General features: G+C 32.7%; 1 protein-coding gene across 1 annotated transcript; it reads right to left on the bottom strand.

Annotated features, from left to right (window-relative positions):
* Window positions 1-874: 874 nt before the first annotated feature.
* On the bottom strand, window positions 875-18743 carry LOC108905858 (calcium-binding protein E63-1). The gene is made up of 5 exons (XM_018708901.1): window positions 18501-18743; window positions 18398-18440; window positions 2007-2150; window positions 1686-1946; window positions 875-1226 (listed from the first exon to the last, which is right to left on the bottom strand). Exons 1-5 carry the CDS (start codon window positions 18528-18530, stop codon window positions 1201-1203), a joined length of 504 nt encoding a protein of 167 aa, XP_018564417.1. The 5' UTR covers window positions 18531-18743; the 3' UTR covers window positions 875-1200.
* Between the last annotated feature and the right edge of the window lie 47 nt (window positions 18744-18790).

Genomic DNA, 18790 nt, shown 5'->3' with positions numbered 1-18790 from the left:
AGGGATAAAACCCAGTCCGCTCCCTGACGAGCCTAACCTGACAGTAACAAGGACAGGTCATTGCTTGCTAGGTATAAGAAAGTGCAATATAAAACTGTATCTGGCGGCAATTAGTTACTATGGCCATGACAAAACAACCCAGAAATCCATAGTACATTAATTATAATCTGTTTCTGAACACTGATCTAATTCAGTGATATTTACTAGAAAACGGCTCTTATTAGATTTTATTGTATTTTAAATGATCAGAAACTTAACTCCACTATCCGATATAGAGATTTTGCATTAATTTTTGCAGTTAAATTATTGCCATATTGATTATATCGTATCTAAAGCTAACATGAATTTAAAATTTATGCTTTTGTGAGATCCAAGCTGAATACCTGTTGTCTCGAGCCCTTGTTATGAATGACATTTAAAGAACGTTAGAGGCTTCAACGATAGTTATATTGTCTGTGACTAAACACTTATGGTTTAAATATAACGGTCTACTCTCCAGTTAGCTTTTCGAATGAACAGCGATTATCTACTTTTAACATATTTGATTATTATATAGTTTTCCTACATGAATTACTGATTCATTTGATTCCTCTCTTCGTAACTCATCACGTTAAATTATCACCTCCAAATTTAATAATAGGTTTCTATTCTTCCATGTTTCATATAAGTACATGTAGGAATAATGTTTTTAATAATTCTCCCATGCTTGTTATGTGTTCCAAATAATTTTTTACGTCACAATATTCTAACTACTTTTTTTCCAGTTCCATATGCATGTAAACCTTTTATATAGATTTCTCTTTGTGTATATTGGTGTTTTTTTTTGTTGCATGAATTTTGACGTGAAGTGTATTCACTGGAAAAAAAATGGGTAGTCATTTACTTGTCTAACTTTATTATGTAACATTACAATTTTTAGATATGAACAATCGATATATAAAATTAATATAAAAATCTGATTTTCACTAATTATATCATGGTAACTATTTATTTTCTTTGCGAATTTCAAATTATACACAAATAGTTATTTACAACATAACACTGGTTCTTCTGTGGGTATTTTCTGGGAAAACTCGGTTAGGTACCAGATCACAGCCTTATTTTCAACACTATATACAATTTATACATCTGACTGTATATGAACATAAATTTGATACAAATTTATGCTTATAATAATACTACTACTCGTGCGGATCGACTTCAAGATGACAGCAACTTAACAAATTCTGAAAATAATAAAAATAACAAATTATCTTACAATTGATTAAAATTAAAGGAAATATTTGCTTAATCTGAGAAACAATTTTTTTAAGCCTTGGTTCTGTATTTAAAATGCTTAGGTACATGTTGGAAACAGTCATTGATGAGAAACTTATTTCCACAAATATGAGGTTGTAAATGGTGTAAAAAATTTAAGAACTTTATTTGCCACCTTAGAGTAATTTTGCATTCTTTTGGGTGGAAGCTGATCCAAATTGTGAAACGAAAATTCAAAATATTTAAAAACATCCTCAGAATATTTGCCTAGTTGGAGCATGGATGTAATTTTTTTAAAATTACTCATCTGTGACTGTTATATGACTGCCTATTCGGATTCACTTAAGATAAGAAAAATTAACTAAATTATGCAACTAAATGTTAATGTTAATCTGCATTTAAAATATTTAGGGGAAGTACATGTCTACCTTCATAGTTTATTTTTCCATCATGATCTGTATCAGCCATAATGATGACCTGAGTCAGTTGATCCTCTGTAATGTCCTCCCCTATCATTTCCATCGCCACTTTGAGTTCTTCTCTGGTGATGAATCCATCACCGTCTAAATCGAACACCTTGAAGGCTGCCATCAAATCCATCGTGGCATCTTCCTCAACCAAACTGGGAGCTAGTTGCTGAATTTGTTTGACGAAACTAAGAAAATCGTTCTCATCTATCAGTTCGTTGCCTAAGAAACCGAAAAGAAAAGATTACTTTGTTGATATTTTTGTCAAATTACAAATCATACCTGAATGGCTCGCTGTCCGTATGATTTCTTCAGCCTTATCGTCCTTTATTTCTATACCTAAATTATTTAACATAATCTTCAGTTCTCCCGGAGTTACCCGACCGTCTTGGTTTCTGTCCAACAGGTCGAAAGCTGTCCTCAAATCTGAAATAAAAGTTTCCATTAAATAATTTTGGGAGTAATAAACTTAATATTTATGACAGTTACAACTAAGACGGACTTCTTTATTTTATAATAAGTGTATTCCTTACTAAGTAGTCAGTTACTATAGTGTTCAAAATATTCCTTGCGAACTCGGTAGAACGCTTCGTATCCTCCTAAAGCTTACTATCGACTTAAGCTATGGTTTGTTAGAGCTGTATACAACGCAAATCAGAAAGTCAATTGTGCGCGTCGGACTTACGCTGAAATTTAGAACACAAGAAGATGCGTAGCCGGTTTGTTAGATTCTGCTCAGGCGGACTCACGGTAGGCAGAAAATTTTGTGCGTCGTCAGTTCAGTCGAGTCGAAATCAAATTTGATTTGATTTCAGCGCAGTCGTACTGTTGAGCTCACAGTGTACAGTGCTAAAAAGCGTTTGTTTTTAACGAATTTTAAAATGGCAACCAAGTATTCACCAGAGGAAGACGAGAAATTGATCGATTTCGTACGAGAACATCCCCCATTGTATACCGTTCCTTCCAAACGTCTGTTAGAAAACATTGATTTTCACTTTTATTTTGACGACGACACCTAATTAAATTCAATAGAAGATCTTTTTTATGTTCTTCTTTCTCAATAGGTATTGTCACCAAAAATGTTCAGCCATTGTCATGATAAAAATAAATTTTGTCACAGTAATAATCAATATTTTCGTCTGCATTTACCAGCATACAATCAGAAGCACTAAATCTAACAAAACACTCTCCCTTCAAAACCGATTCTGCTAACAGCGTATGTCGTCTGCGACGCACGGTTCTAACAAACCAAAGCTTAAGGAAACCAGTTCAAGTAACAATATTTAAGAGCGTTATCACCGCATCGTTGCTTTAGATTAGATGAAGTCGTTGTTATTGCTCTTATTGATCTTGCTGGTGCTTCAGCATCTGTTGTTGTCGTTGTTGCCGTAGTACTACCTACTACTACTACTAGTAGTAAGTAGCAGTAGTAGTTGTTGTAGCTGTTATCGCTGCTGTTGTTGTCACTGTTATTGTATTATTGATCTACAACAGCAACCGCAACAGCAACAACAAAAACAACAACAACAACTGTAGCAGCAGAAGGAACAACGACTGCAATAACATCTACAACAACATCAACAGTAACAACTAAAGCAGAGTAAGAAGTCTGATTAAAGATAATTTATAATAGGAGTATTACGTAGAATTGAACATGAGTAAACTGAAAATTTAGGATAATTTATATTTTTGATATATCCCGAGATATATCCCTTTTGCTGTAACTAAAATAAATTAAATAGCCCAAAAAATTAATACAAACTGAAGATTTAAATCAAAATTCTTTTGATATTAATAGTTATATTTATACTTGACATTTACACTAATTATTGGCAAAGCCTTTTTCAGAGTCCATATAAACTTTGTAACGTTTTATTTATTAGGTTAGTCTTAGTCTTTGCATTTACCTATTTGTATTATCTTCTTCAATTTCAGTCGCAGTTAATCTTTGGCCTTGTCAGTTGGTAAATTTTACGTTTAATTTAAACATCTTGATCCAAAATTAAACACCTGGCATCTCGTGTACTTACTTTAGATGCCATACTCATAAATCAGGAAATATTTTATTACATAGCAAACGTTCTATAAATATACAGGGTGTACCATTGAAAACTTTGCACCCGGCTTATTTTGAACTACATTCCAAAATATTAAATTTGCCGCGACACGTCAATTTTGTTTTCGAGGAGGACACATTTTAGCGTTAAATACAGACTCGCCAGAACAACCCCCTTCCCGGGGGCGCATTCAACTTTAGAATCTTAAATGGCACTCTAGGTCGAGTGACATCTCATTCGAAAGTGTTTTTAATTCTGGTTGTCATCATGTAATTTTTTTCAATTTTAGTTCACCTGTTGTTGAAAAAAAAAATACTTCCCACTAAACACGAAACGTAAATGAAACGTTGCAAATGAGATGCACATGAAAACTTATTTAGTGAAACATAGCCGAAACGTTACAATTGAAGAGAGTTTGAAACATTACTCGAAACATTCCCTTTCGATCTCGGAAACATAACAGACGAACAACCCTTTGCTATTTTTGCTTTTTTTATGGAACATTCGGCATTAGTTAAATTTTGCTCTCAATCCCCAATCCCTCTCAAGGGTTAGTTCATTTGTACAGACATAATTAGAAAAAAAATGTGGTAGCATATTTATTTTATAACAGAAGTATAGAAAAAATGTATGTTCGTGACTTGCGTAGACTGCGCGTAACAGCCCGAGTTTATTTGTTTCCCGTGTGTCGTTTCAATTCGTATTATGTTAGGTTAGGTTTGCGTTTTTTCAGTTTGCTTGGTTTCGTTGTTCTTCATCTTTACTTTGACGCTATTTTATGTGATAATTTGTAGTGTGTGCAGTTGTGGTTATTGTAAGGTGCATATAAAATAATGAATATGGATGCAAAATGTTTAAAACGATATGTGTAAAGAGATTTCCAATTTTGCGTCACGTCTACCTAAATATAGTTATACCCATCTACCAGAGACAAGGGTTGTCTCTGCCACTACCTAGGTATTACAGACAAGAGGACAAGGGACAAGAACTAAGAAAATGGAACAACAACTATACGTTTCGATATAATTTGAAGGGCAACGACTTAGTCAGTGAGAACTATTTGAAATATGGATGAACCAAGTGAAATAAGACGTCATTTGTTTTATATTCTGTACAAATGTTTATATTTGTTTATATGTAAATAAAAGAGTTTAGGTATACCTACAGATATTTACTTTGTCAAGATATCATTTTGTATCCTTATTTCTGCTGGATATTAAAAGGATAGATGTAGTATTGACCATGCGTAGAAGAAATTATAACTATATTATTTTTCAGTAATGTTATTTGTTTTTCATGTACCTACCATTTCAAGATTCATAATCATAACTAGGTAACTTTTTCTAATTATCAGTTCGTCATTGTTACCATATTCATGATGGTCTCAACATTAGAAAATTTCTATTTCAGAAGCGTATTATTTGAACAATATAAAATGTGTAGCTTTTTTTAAATGCTTCTGATATTGTTTTGTGACATTTATATTTGTACGATGAATGGCAAAATTCGTAATCCACATTAGAAACTTTTTCCAGTGGCTTCTCAGAAAGAAAGAAATTCTTGGTAAAAGTTGCCACATCCCCAAACTAGAAGAGCATATTTATTTTTTTTTAATATACAATGTAACTTTTTTTAGTTCGAATTAAGCCATTAACAATACAAATAAAAATATCAGAAAAGAGTATTAGAGATATTTTAAAAAATACTCACATTATTTATACTATTTCAAAAACGCTTTTGAAATGAAAATTATCTAAAATTGAGGGCATTATGAGAACAATATGGTAATAAAATTATTATGTTACTCAAACATTTCTGAAAATATACTGAAACGTAAAANCTGGCATCTCGTGTACTTACTTTAGATGCCATACTCATAAATTAGGAAATATTTTATTACATAGTAAACGTTCTATAAATATACAGGGTGTACCATTGAAAACTTTGCACCCGGATTATTTTGAACTACGTTCTAAAATATTAAAATTGCCGCGACACGTCAATTTTGTTTTCGAGGGGGACACATTGTGTGACACCTCATTCGAAACTGTTTTTAATTCTGGTTGTCATCATGTAATTCTTTTCAATTTTTAGTTCACCTGTTGTTGAAAAAAAAAATGCTTACGCTTAGAAATAAAAGACAATTTTGTATTAATCATTTAATTAATTGTTCAAACTGCCAAAGGGAAAACTATAAAAAGTTTCAATTGTCGTTTTTTATTTTCCACTGATCCTGTTTCACAGAACTTTTGAACCAAACTGGCAACGTAAACATCGAAGGTGTGTTTATTTGCTTGACATTGATTAAAAATTCTTGCCGTTCGTGCATTATCATTGTTTTTAAAATAGAGAGAAATTATTTCAACCCTTTCATCATAAGCCATTTTTAGAATTAATAATTACTAAACACACTTCTGCTAATCACTTTTCTTTGAGAACTGAATAGCGAGTCTGTATTTAACGCTAAAATGTGTCCCCCTCGAAAACAAAATTGGCGTGTCGCGGCAATTTTAATATTTTAGTACGTAGTTCAAAATAATCTGGGTGCAAAGTTTTCAATGTACACCCTGTATAAAGTGAACTATTCAAAGAATTTTTATTTCTGTATTTTAAAGAAAAATGCATGGCCCACCCAGTCATCATATTTTCCCCTGAATGTTTCTATGAAACTTTTTCTAATAAAAACTCGTAGGTACATAAATAACACTCGACTCAAAAGCCCGGCAAGCATAAAATTATATATTGGGGTTAAAATTGGTGAAGGATTTTCATTTGCCTCACCTCCGATTAAACGTCATAGACGCCAAATAAGAAAAAATACAGTGTCACAAGGAATATCTCTAGTTGGATGACATACTAAATCCAAAATTTTCGCGATAAGATTACTTCTAATCCACACACATTAAGTTAAATCCGATTATCGACACTGACAGTGAAAATTTCGTTTTTTTTGACAAATTGGGTTTGTTGGATAAGTTACGGCAATATTTTATAAAGTCCCTAGATTGACCAATATTTCATATACTAGTTAAGCGTTTAGCTGGGCAACAGTGATGTTTGTACCTCGTCAAATTTTGTTTTCATGTCATTAGTTTGGAAGTCGTCCAATATTTCCTCGCATCAGCACTAAGAGGGTATAAATAACCAGACGTTTATTAATCATATAAATCGAAGCCATATTTTAATGCTGCGTGCATCCGAAAATGTCATGCACATACTTTTCCACCAAGGCTAGACTAGAAATATATCCGAGCACTCTAGATAAAAGAGAGGTACTTATATTGACAAATTGAAACTCCATTTATTCTGATTATACTACCCAAACGTCGGCCCTTAATTTGTTGCTATGTATGATAGTAGTACTATCTGCTATTAGGTAATTTTATTTCGCTTTTATAAAGCTGTTGAACAATGTGCGACTATGACTGCGTTTTGATAAGTTATCCTGCTTATTCTGTCCTAACAGCGCTTATCAATCCACTTTGCTTCAAAGCTTCCGGTATGCGACCTTTTCTTGAATTTTAATAAAAACAAATTAAACTAGTAAGTTAGTTGAAGTCAGGTCGGGTTAGGTTTTTTCTATGAGAAATGTATTTGCCGTAAAATTAACAAATTTTCAAATTGTCGCACAGTACTAATGGTTTGTCGCTGGGAAATATTTATAAACAGCGAATACCCTTGAAATATGTTTTCATACCACCTACACTACTTGAACTTCGCAGAGGCTGAACACGGGATAGGTATTTATAGCCTGCTGCAGCTATTTTCATGGGACGAAAAATTGAAAGGTGTATTTGTCTTCGAAAGAAAAGTTGTCAGTCAGAGAGACGATTAGCATACATTTTTACGTAGTATCCCAAAGCTGTGATCTGTAATAATAATTTTTTTAGTAATGCAATAATTTTAACATCAGTAATTCCAAGGATAATGTGTTTGCGAATTACATATTTTGTCCCTCTGTCGCAAGAAAAAGAATAACGATTCAACAATGGACTTCCATGTCTGCTACAGAGGTGTACCTATGACTAATCACTTTAAAAAGACACTCTCGCTGTGGGTGGTTGCTGCGTCATAGGTAAAGACTTCTTGATGTTTCAGAGTTTTCAGTCAGTTGCAGGTTTTTTTTCTGAAGAAGACAGCGGTGTCTTTTGAAACATTAAGAAGTCTAAACCGATGATGTGGCAAACAGCGTTTCATTTTGCTGTACAGCGAAAGCAACTCTCAACATTATCTCATAGTAGCTCGAGATAATGCCATCGCTGATTGGCTAAATATTATCCCGTGAAAAATTGCACCAATCATAGTCGGTGAAGCACAATGTTGTGTTTTAATGTAATCGTGTTCTTATTATTTTAATAATTTTGAATTTTACCGAAGTATAATTGTCAACTTGGGTGAGATAAAATTACTGTTCCAATTACATGGCTTGTAATTATTTATGAACACTCTGTACATGTAAGTACCATATAATTTATGAACATATTAAAATTCAAATGTATTCTTTTTGAAGAAATCTAATAATCGGCGATTATGTAATTGATAAACACTGTTTAAATAAATGACAAGAAAAGAAAAACTTCGCATTATTTTTTGCTCTATATATTTAAACCTAAATAAAATTACAACATTTGTATTTGTTTTGAAAGTAATCACAAATAGAACAGATAGTTGTCCGGCTGCCAAATTATATATAATGATCAGATTATAGTACGTTTAACTCAGTTTGAAAGTTTATTAATTTAAATAAGGCCAGTTTTTATTACTTCTCGATAGTACTCTTAACCCAATAGCTGATGTTCTCTACGAAAATTATATTTATAACGCGATCCATTTTTTTTATTTATGTAACACATCACTTTCCTACGTGTTTCTATTTCTTTGAAATGTATATTTGAAATAACTGGGAATTAGTGAAAGACTGACAATACACAGATGAAGCTAATCGTAGTGTCATTTCTATAAAAATGCTGCTCCACGATTTGAACGTTACATCAGTTTTTCTTATCTCGGCTCCACACTTGCGTATTACCAGCACTAAACTATGTACTAACAGAGTTACAAAACTTCAAACTTATTTTTTGAAGTTAACAGTTTGTCATAACTTTTTCTTCAACTGAGCGATTTACCAATTATGCGATATATTACTCCAAAAATTAAATAGTCCTACACAAATAACTCATGCGAGGAGTTAGTGTTGATTTACTGACTTAAAACTGCCAAACATTATCCACATAATATGTATAAGCATCATAAAAAGATTTACTTGAGCTTTTGTTTCTGTTGGTTGTTATGTACAGGGTGATTCAGTCATAATGTTATTAATTTTAACCACCAGTAAATCGAAAAAAAATTATTTGACCTTTAAAAAAATAAGCAAATTACCCCTTGACTCCTATTAATTCAGCGCCCTACTTTGCAACATACGGAACGCGCCTACGGTCTACAGAGAGTTCGAAGGATGAAGCGAAACAGCTGATTTCCCCAGTCGTCTTGAATTTTCCAATTGATTTCAAAATCAAAGTGCAGTGGATCCCCACTTTATTAACAAAGTGCTATGGACAGATGAGTGTTTGCTTAGCCGTACTGGTGTTTTAAATAGGTAGGTACTATATTACTCTTTAAAAAGCAATAAGTCGTTAAGTATACGTATTACAAACTGAATAATTAATTGAAAACAATATTGAAAATACTAAATTGTAATAATCGTCATTCGAAAACAATTATTCTTATACATTTATTTTTATTAACAAATAAATAATAATTGTTAATATTTAAAATGTAAAAAAATATCATATTCATTTATGTGATTGGGTAAAATGATGTTTTTCCTTGTCGTTCACTACGGATTAAATATGCAGTAAACGCTAGGTTAGTAACCGCATAATTCCGGTAGGTCAAGATTCGCTCTCGATAAACCTTTGTGGGTCAACGGTCACGAGCAGTCCGAAAAAGAGATTTAACTAATGATTTGGAAATATTTTTTTTCAGCGTAAATATGCATTTAAATTTTTTTTTAATTGCGTATTCGTATCTAGGTAGGTACTCGCTTTTTCCTCTTACCTTAAAATAACTGAATCACCCTGTGTAGAGTAGTACCTAACCGAATGATCATTTCATGTACGTTGCAAGTTGAAAGTAAATAAAATAAAAGAAATTACACAGGTAAAGAATTATTATATTGAACTAATAAGTACTAACAATTGTCATAACTGACAACTTTGCATTTAAATGATTTTGAGTTAAAATAATGTACTAGAGTACATAGAAAAGGAAACAGACTTAAATAATGTTACAGGTTCTAGCTATGTTAATCACAATCGCAAAATCATTTTCACTGGATTTCTAAAAATAAAAAAAATAACAAATAGTGTGGGAGCTGTGCCAAGAGGACGCGAACATTTTTCCCACGTTTTTATTTTTATGCTCCATGAGTAAACCCACCCACGTTTTATTTTACAAGTTGCAAGTAACGCCATGTAAGTCTAGGTTTCAGCTTGTCCGTGTGACTCGAAACACCCTGTATGTAAGCATTCGCTGTGCCAATTTTTCTGGCAGGCTCCAACAAATCGATGGCTCGCTCACATCCCCCGGAAAAATATTTGTGTGGTGTATTCGTCCGTATAATGTTTGGTTTATTTTAAATCTGGACAAATCTCGACAAATGCTTTTTAATAGCTTTAGCTTCTGGGTGGACGTTTATGACATATTTCACAATTTGGCGTGAGAAACCGAAAATTGAGGTCAAGTTTAGAAGGTCTATCTTACTAATTTTTGACATTCTTCAACTTTGTTTAGCTTAAAATTTTTCTAAATAAGCTTGACTTTTGAAGAGCACTTTAAATTTTTATGGACATCTTATATAGGGTTGAATTAATAGATGTACATAAATCCAGAACTGATGGTTAACTGCCACCACAGGAAAACAGCAAGAGCAAATAGCAAACCGTAAGAGGGTTTTATTTGGTAATGACATAAGCAGTTGACTTTAAAATTCTATCTTGGTTAATTTATCGCCCCAAAGAGCTGTGACGTCATCGATTTTATTTTACCCAATTTTAAACATTTTTTTATTTCACATGAAACTTCTCATTTCTCTGAACAACTTTTGTTAAGAAAGTTTTCCGTTATACAGTCCCGTATATGAAATAATATGTACAGATAAAAACATTGGTTTGATCAAGTTTATCAGCGTGAAAAACAAGGTACTTTTAGTGTAGTACTTAGTACTTCTATAAAGCCATACTGTTAATTCAGAATCTTTCTGAGCTTCTTCAAAAATCGGAATGTAAATTTGCACAAAAATAATCGCAACATGTCAGTGATGAATATAACCATTGAAAATATTTCAACACAATATTGAAGCAGAGAGTGTTGCTGAGAGTCCAGGAACATCAGTTCGGTGCCGTGGTCAAGAATTGGACATTTCAAGAAGCTCTTTACATCGCATTTTTACGAAAAATTTGTTTCTTCATGCTTACAAAGTTCAATTGAGTCAAGAACTGAAGCCTACTGACCACGTAGAGCGAAGAGAGTCCGTTGAATAGATTGTGGAACAAGTGGGTGCTAATTTTTCGAACAAAATCATCTTCAGCTATGTGGCTTATTTTCATCTTGCTGGCTTCGTTAATCGAAAAAATTGCCGCATTTGGTTCAGAAATCCACGAGTGATTGTTGAGAAATAAATGCATATATAACGTGTCACTGTTTGCTGCGGATTTTAGGCTAGAGACATCATCGGACCATTTTTCTTCGAAAATTCGGCTGGTCACGCCATAACAGTCACTATCGCGACATAATAATTTAGTTTTTTTGTGCCTAAATTGCAAGATATGGATATAGACAAGTGTTCTCAACAAGACGGTGTCACATGCCATACAGCCCGAGCTACAATTCAATTACTGCGTAAGTCATTTCGAAGTCGTGTAATTTCCCGTGTTAGTGATCAGAATTTGCCACCCAGATCATGCGATTTAACACCGTTCGACTTTTTTCTTTGTTTTTTTTTGTCTAAAGTCTAAAGTTTACGCCAACAAGCCCACGACTACCAATGCCCTGAAGGAGGATATTGAATACTGTATCAACGAAATTCAGCTACATTTTTGCAAAACGGTCATGGAAAAAGACAAAAGAGTGCATAGTGCCAGCAAAACGGTGTAGGTCATTTACCCAATACGCTATTCCATACATAACCCTATACTTACTGTATACTTTGTGAATAAATAAAAAATTTTCGATTTTTAATTACAAACCTGTCTTTCTATTAAAATTACTTCTTGTGAGGATTTTGGGACACCCTTTCCATTATAAATCCGTTTTCCTGTAATGGTGTCCAATAGTTCTGGGCACTCTGTACTGACTATTAACGCAGTAAGTAAAATATGCATGATATTAAAATATTTTCTATCAAATACACTAAAAACGTACTTATTTCAAAATTATAACTTTATTTAAAAAAATATATATTACCTTGATTTTTATATACCCTGTACACATATAAAGAGATCCATACCATATTGTACAGGGTGTTTTGCTTAAATTCTGCCAGTGACTTCCGGAACTATTTTTTACTGACTAATTTTTAGCGGCAGTTTTGCTGCTAACGTTTTTTTATGCAGATATTATTAAAGTACGTACCGACAATTAGGGAATTTTTTAAGAAAATATTTCAACGAATTTCTACTTACGGTTGTTTGAAACACAAACATATCAATTTTTGTAGTACTACTATACATATAGTGTGTTTCATATAACTAAGAGTAGGCTTTTAGGTATGTATTTGTACCTATTTTTAGATAACGAACACAATGTTTGAATATTTTTGACATAATTATAGTTTTTTAAAGTTTCGTAGTCTATTTCCGCAGTACTTACATGATTTGTTACAGAGTGATCTAATAGTATATTAAACAACAAGGTTTGAAAACGACTCTTTGCACACGAGCGAGACATATTAGTGGACCGAGCCGAAGGCGAGGTCCACAAGTCGAGCGAGTGTGCAAAGAGGTTTTCAAACGAGTTTTTTACGATACTTTTTATACGACTGCAAACAGAGACCACAAAAATCAAATTTTAATTTAAATCGTTTTTATTACTAAAATTGCCAACGCATTAACAAAATAAATTAAATACAACTTTTAATTTAACTCGTTTTTATTAAGAAAATTGCTAACGCATTAACAAAAGAAACTAATATTTAATATTTATGGTAACATTTGAACATTCCTTCAAGGTTACGCTGGGAAAAGCAGTATTATTGTGCACCTTGTTTTCGGTAATAGAGAATATTTTTGGTGTCGTGTTTTTAGTGCAGTTTTTCAGCGTGCGGTCGTTGTTTTCTTGTTGTATTCCAGTAGACGATCGTTGTTCTGGTTCTGTGGCAGCAGAAGACACTGAAGACTCTATCTTTTTCGAAACTTCCATTTTATTTCTCAAACAGTCATCAACGTAGCCTTCGGCAACTGTACTGGATTTCCACCCTCCATGGCGTTTGAGGGCAAGCAGATTTGAGCCAGAATTGACTAAAATTGTGGCCGATGAACGCCGAAAACAATGTCCCGTGTAACTTTCTGGATTCTCTAGCATCAAAAACTTGGCGATTTCCCTAGCCATGTTTCCAATTTTGTTGATGCCAACGTTTTGGCTTGAACATTTTCCGTTTTGATAGTTTAAAAAAAACCTGCCTGTCTTCAGATTAGGAGGACGAAGAGCACAGTACTTTTTTAAGATAGTGTAAAGGTTTCCTGTAATTGTAAAACACCTTGGTACCTTTGTTTTTGTATTCTTCAGTTTAATCAGCATAGCACTGCCGAAATCTTTGGTGTCTTCTATTTTGAGATAACATAATTCCTCCCTTCGACATGCCCCAGATAGTCCAACTGCCACCACCGCCTTGATAAGTAAATATTTGTCGTCTGATGCTTTCGTCAAAAACCGGCAAAAATCATCTTCTGTGAGGATTTGGGACTTCTTTGGGACGTAGTTTTCGGATTTTCGTTTGATTAGCGCTTGCAACTTTTTATAGCTTCCAAGATCTATGTTGTGATTGGCACTTAACGTTGACTTGAGCATCGAAAAAATCGTCCACAACGTCGAAGATTTATATTTCTTAGATAGTTCTTCAAAATACACCATTACTGCGTTTTCTGAGAAAGTTTGGACATTTTTGGCTAGTCGCCAGTCCATAAATCGGCTTAACTCAGCTTCATACCTGCTTCTGGATTTTGTGGGCAGCAGTTCCGAACATATTTCGCTTGCTTTCTGTAAAATCTCTTCAGAATCACACATTTTCACACCCAAACTTCGGGAATTCAACAATTTTTGAAGTATCTAATCAACAAAATAAAGGAGCCGTGACGGTTGCTATGAAACTCAGCCAACTTGAAACATTGCATAATTTGGGTGACAACATCAAACAAAAATCACAATCTGGAGACGCGTGTGCAAAGATGACATAACCGTGTGCAAAATACCGTTTTCAGAGCGTGTTTTCCGTGCGCAAAACCCCCTTTTGCAAGGCAGTCGTATAAAAAAATATTTAAACTACAAAAACTGATAGTATATTTATTTTTCCAGTTACCTTGTGCAAAAATCTATTGAAATTATTTTTGTATTATAATGTCTAATAATAAAGTAATATTTTAATGAACACGGTTCACCAAGATTTTGATTTGCAAAGTGAAATGGACATGTTCCCGATGCACTTCTTTGAGATCAAAATCGAAAAATATAAAAACAAAAGATACATTGGTGGCTAGTCCTTAAACAGAGCACCCTGTATATGCAAATATATTAAGGACGAGTCGTTTTTAACGCAGTAATTTAGCCGAGTTTATTGGTTTTGCTATTATAATCTTTTATCTGTGTACCTTTCAAGGTTGATAATGTTTTGTGTAGCCGTAAGTAGATGTTAAACAAATAAATGTCAACAAAACCTGGAGCATTTATAGTATAAGCTTCTAAGATTCTGTATTCTAAGAAATATTCCACAAGATGTGTCAGGTACGTTCATGATTTAGTTTTAATACCTTGATACATACCAACACCGCATTCACGTGATTTTTCAAATATGTTGACACGTAGATTTTGAATACGTTTAAAAATAAATTTTATCTTCGGATTATCCAGAATTATATTATTGAGTTACTTGTCATTAAAAAATAAAGTCTAGATATTCAAATTAGCAATAAACTATAAATGTTTAATTATATTATCCTTAGAATACAGCTCATAATTTTGTTTTGTTATCTGGCACTAATCTTCTATTGTCTTATTTTACGATATCTCTATTTAAAATGTGTGAAACGTGGATAAAGATATATCAGAGTAATTTATTGGTGGTATTTCATACTCACGTTTCAGGCTAAATTGTCAAAACAAGTTAAAAATTCTAATTAAATTAATATACGTACAAGGTGTCTTAAAATACAAGACGAAAATTTCTTTTATGTGGCAGCTAAGTTATGGTAGTCGATATTATTCAACTTGTATGTGTTTATAGTAAGGCTAGTATTTGGTTCTTGGTGGTGAAAATGACTATACTCATACTATGTTTAAAGAAATTATTGCCGTTCGCAAATTCACCCAAAGGATCTTTGTTAGGCTAACGGTTATATTCATCTTCACGTGTTTTCCAGAAATAGTACTGACATTCTTTAGTAATTTCACCGGAAGTATCTTCTAATTTGAATGCACCTCTGGGAAATTTTGTGAAGATAAGAGATTTTGCTTTAAAAAATCTAGTTACATTGGACTGATTCCTATATTTTCTCGTTGCATTTCTAATCGGAATTGAATACCTATATGTGAGCAAGTGTTCCAAATTTAGCCCACCCGTAAGTGCTTGAAAGGCCCAATTAAATAAAAATAAATATCTAGTAAATGTAATTAAATAAAAATAAACCGGGGTCGGGGACCGAGAAACAATCTGGAACATGATAGACGTGGAAATGTAATTTTTCAAACTGTTACTGTCCGAGCTGACAGGAGAATCAGGTCGCAACTTTTTATACAGAGTGTTAATGATAATGGCGTATTCTACCAATGAAAATAATCAAGTTTTGCCCTATAATAATTTTTGATAAGACGCTTTCTTACGGAGATACAGGGTGTTAAAAAGTTTCAAATATTTATATTATTTTTCCTGTAACTTCACTGACGTAAAAGATTGAGTGATAGAATTTCGGGGACATTTTTTTAGTAGGGACTATTTTTTCATGGATAACTTATTACAAAACACACTCCAGTGGCGCAGTTATTGTGGAAGTAGGGAACCTCTTTTGAAAAAAAAATTATACGCCACTGGTTTTTTAAATAATTTTAAATGTTTTTAAAATGTACAATCAATTTGTGGCAATAAAGTATTCTTGTAAAGTATTCGTAAAATTTACTGGTCTTTAGATAATTGGGAAATCAAATAAGAAGATACTTAAGTATAAGTACCTACGTTGCTATTTACCATTTTCTATTGATTGCTAAATGTGTAACAATAAGTCTAATGCCTAATATTTTTGAGAGATTTCAAAACACTATACAACGCCACTGTTTTGTGTGTTGCAAAAAGGAAAAATCATATAAATATTTGAAACTTTTAACACCTTGTATCTCCGTAGAGAAGCGTCATATCAAAAATTTTGATAGGGCAAAAGTTGATCATTTTCATCGGTAGAATACGCCATTAAAGTTTGGCAAAACTTATCATTAACACCCTGTATATGTATGTATGTATATTTCCCAGGGCGTGTACAATTTACAATGTGTACATAATAGTGGATTATGTATACATTGTATGTGTACAGAAATTAGAGATACCAAAGAAACAATCAAAATCTTAACACGAAGTTGCTATTTCAACAAATCAGCATTCGATTATTGAGTTAAAGTGGAATTACAACAAGAACTTAGGAATTTAAAAATTAGTAAATAAACATCATTCTATAATCTCTTGATATCATTTTGTATTATACAAGAATCTATATTTTTCTATAGACGTGATTTAAAAAATTATAACAAAATAGATACAATTCGAGAGTTGCTTTGTAACTCAAAACGAAGTCCAAGGTAATCAATATTCTAAATAAAATATTCTTATAAATGATTAGCGTCTTAAACCAAATTCAGAATTATTATTAATTATATTAAAATGAAAAAACTAACAAAATTATATGACACAAGATATCCATTTTTAAATGATTTGGGTATACAGGGTGTCGAAAAATGTTGAAGTTATTAACCATAGATTCTTTGAGTGAATATAATGAGGTTTTCCTTATGCCATTTGTCATTTACGAGCTTCATTTTCAAGATAAACGGTGTCAAACTTATAACTAAAATTGATTTGTATTAATAATTCTGTTTTTTTGAGTCATTAAGTCGTACTTTTGCACAGAGTTTTAACTTAAGCTGACATATCTTTTAAATAATTGTAGTAAAATGAATGAAGCGCGAACGGAGGAAAGGGATCATAGTACCCTCTGACTCTCGCAACTTTTTCCCGTATATGCCTTACTGTTTTGTCCTAATTTTATTTTTTTCATTCTTACATCATTTTAATTTAAGATTTAGTTTACGGGATTTTGTAATTTCTTAGGAAATAGTTTTTTTATGTTTTAGACCACGCTTAGAGCATAAAAAAATTGCGTTTTACATATTAACTAATTTTGGCGAAGTTTTAATTAAATATACTCATAATTTACTTAATGTAATTTGAGATGTTTTAAGTTAGTATTATTCCAAATTTATTGCTCAAAAAAAAAAACAAAACAAACATAAGAAATTAATATTGAAAATTTATATCACATATGTACAAACAAATAGGAACTGTCAAAAATGAAATGTGTAGGGTATTTAATTACCTTGCACCTTCTTGTCTACTTCAACGTCTATTTAGAGGAGCAAAGGATAAAAAATTTAGAGAGTTTAGAGACAAATGTGTATTCTAATGCCAATTTGTTGTTAGATGTGGTGAAGAAACGTATCAAAATTGGTGTTATCCCAGGATATTTTTGTCAAGGTTAGTCCGTCGTCTAAGGAAAATTTTGAATTTTAAATAGAAAGAGTAACAGTAGCACATATCGGAAAAAGTTACAGCATCTCGTCAACCAAGTTCTAAATCAGAACAAATTTTGTAGGAGTGAAAAATAATATAAAGAAATGTTTAGTTTAAAAAATAATATCGTTAAACCATAATAAGTGAGGCAGAAAAATTTTGAGGGTCAATGAGTAGCGATATTTTTTTCCTCAATTTTCACAAAGAACGTTTACCAAAATTACACGTATATGCCATCATAAGGAAAAAAGTTACTGTCATTTTTGAAAAATAAGTGCCCAAATGAAAATTGCCACAAAACAAGTCCTATTATTTTCACCTAAAAAATCTAGTTAACGGCTTGATCTACTTTTTTGTAACATATTGTATATGTATAACGCTATAAATTGTCGGTTTTCGGTACCAAATTTATTTTGGCAGATATTATTTTACTAAATTTCTATGATAATTGTAATTCGTCAAACATGTGACTCATAAAAAAAAAGTTATGTACATACTTATGTCTTAACTTTGAATAGTTTTTTCAAAATAGCAAACACAACACAATTAATACAAAAATCTCGTTTACTCACCTTCCAGTTCCTTTTGAGAGAACTCCTTCTTGATCGAAGAGCTCTAAAACAAAAAAACAAGAACATTAATCGAACGATTCGGGGACGATCAAAGCCAACTCACCCTTCGTCTCTTGAGAAACGGCAAAGACATTCTGAGAGCGTTCTCGCGTCTATTCCTAGGACCTGGAGGAATCGCCCGGTTACCACATGGCCGCCGGTCACAGACACATGCCTTCGCCTCACAAGTTGTTTACGGACTGCCGCTCGGTCTTTGGCAATGTGCAAAAATCGCTTGACAGTCGAAGTCTAAATAAACCTGCCTTCGCCTATTCCTGCTTCGCGGGCCAGACCAAAATAAAGCGGGCGTTGGATGGCGAGTATCACAGAAGTTATATTGTTGTTATCGGCGGT

The sequence above is a fragment of the Anoplophora glabripennis genome, unplaced genomic scaffold (assembly GCF_000390285.2).
Source record: "Anoplophora glabripennis isolate ALB-LARVAE unplaced genomic scaffold, Agla_2.0 scaffold95, whole genome shotgun sequence".
NCBI lineage: Eukaryota > Metazoa > Arthropoda > Insecta > Coleoptera > Cerambycidae > Anoplophora > Anoplophora glabripennis.
This window is presented reverse-complemented; position numbering and strand designations above follow the sequence as displayed.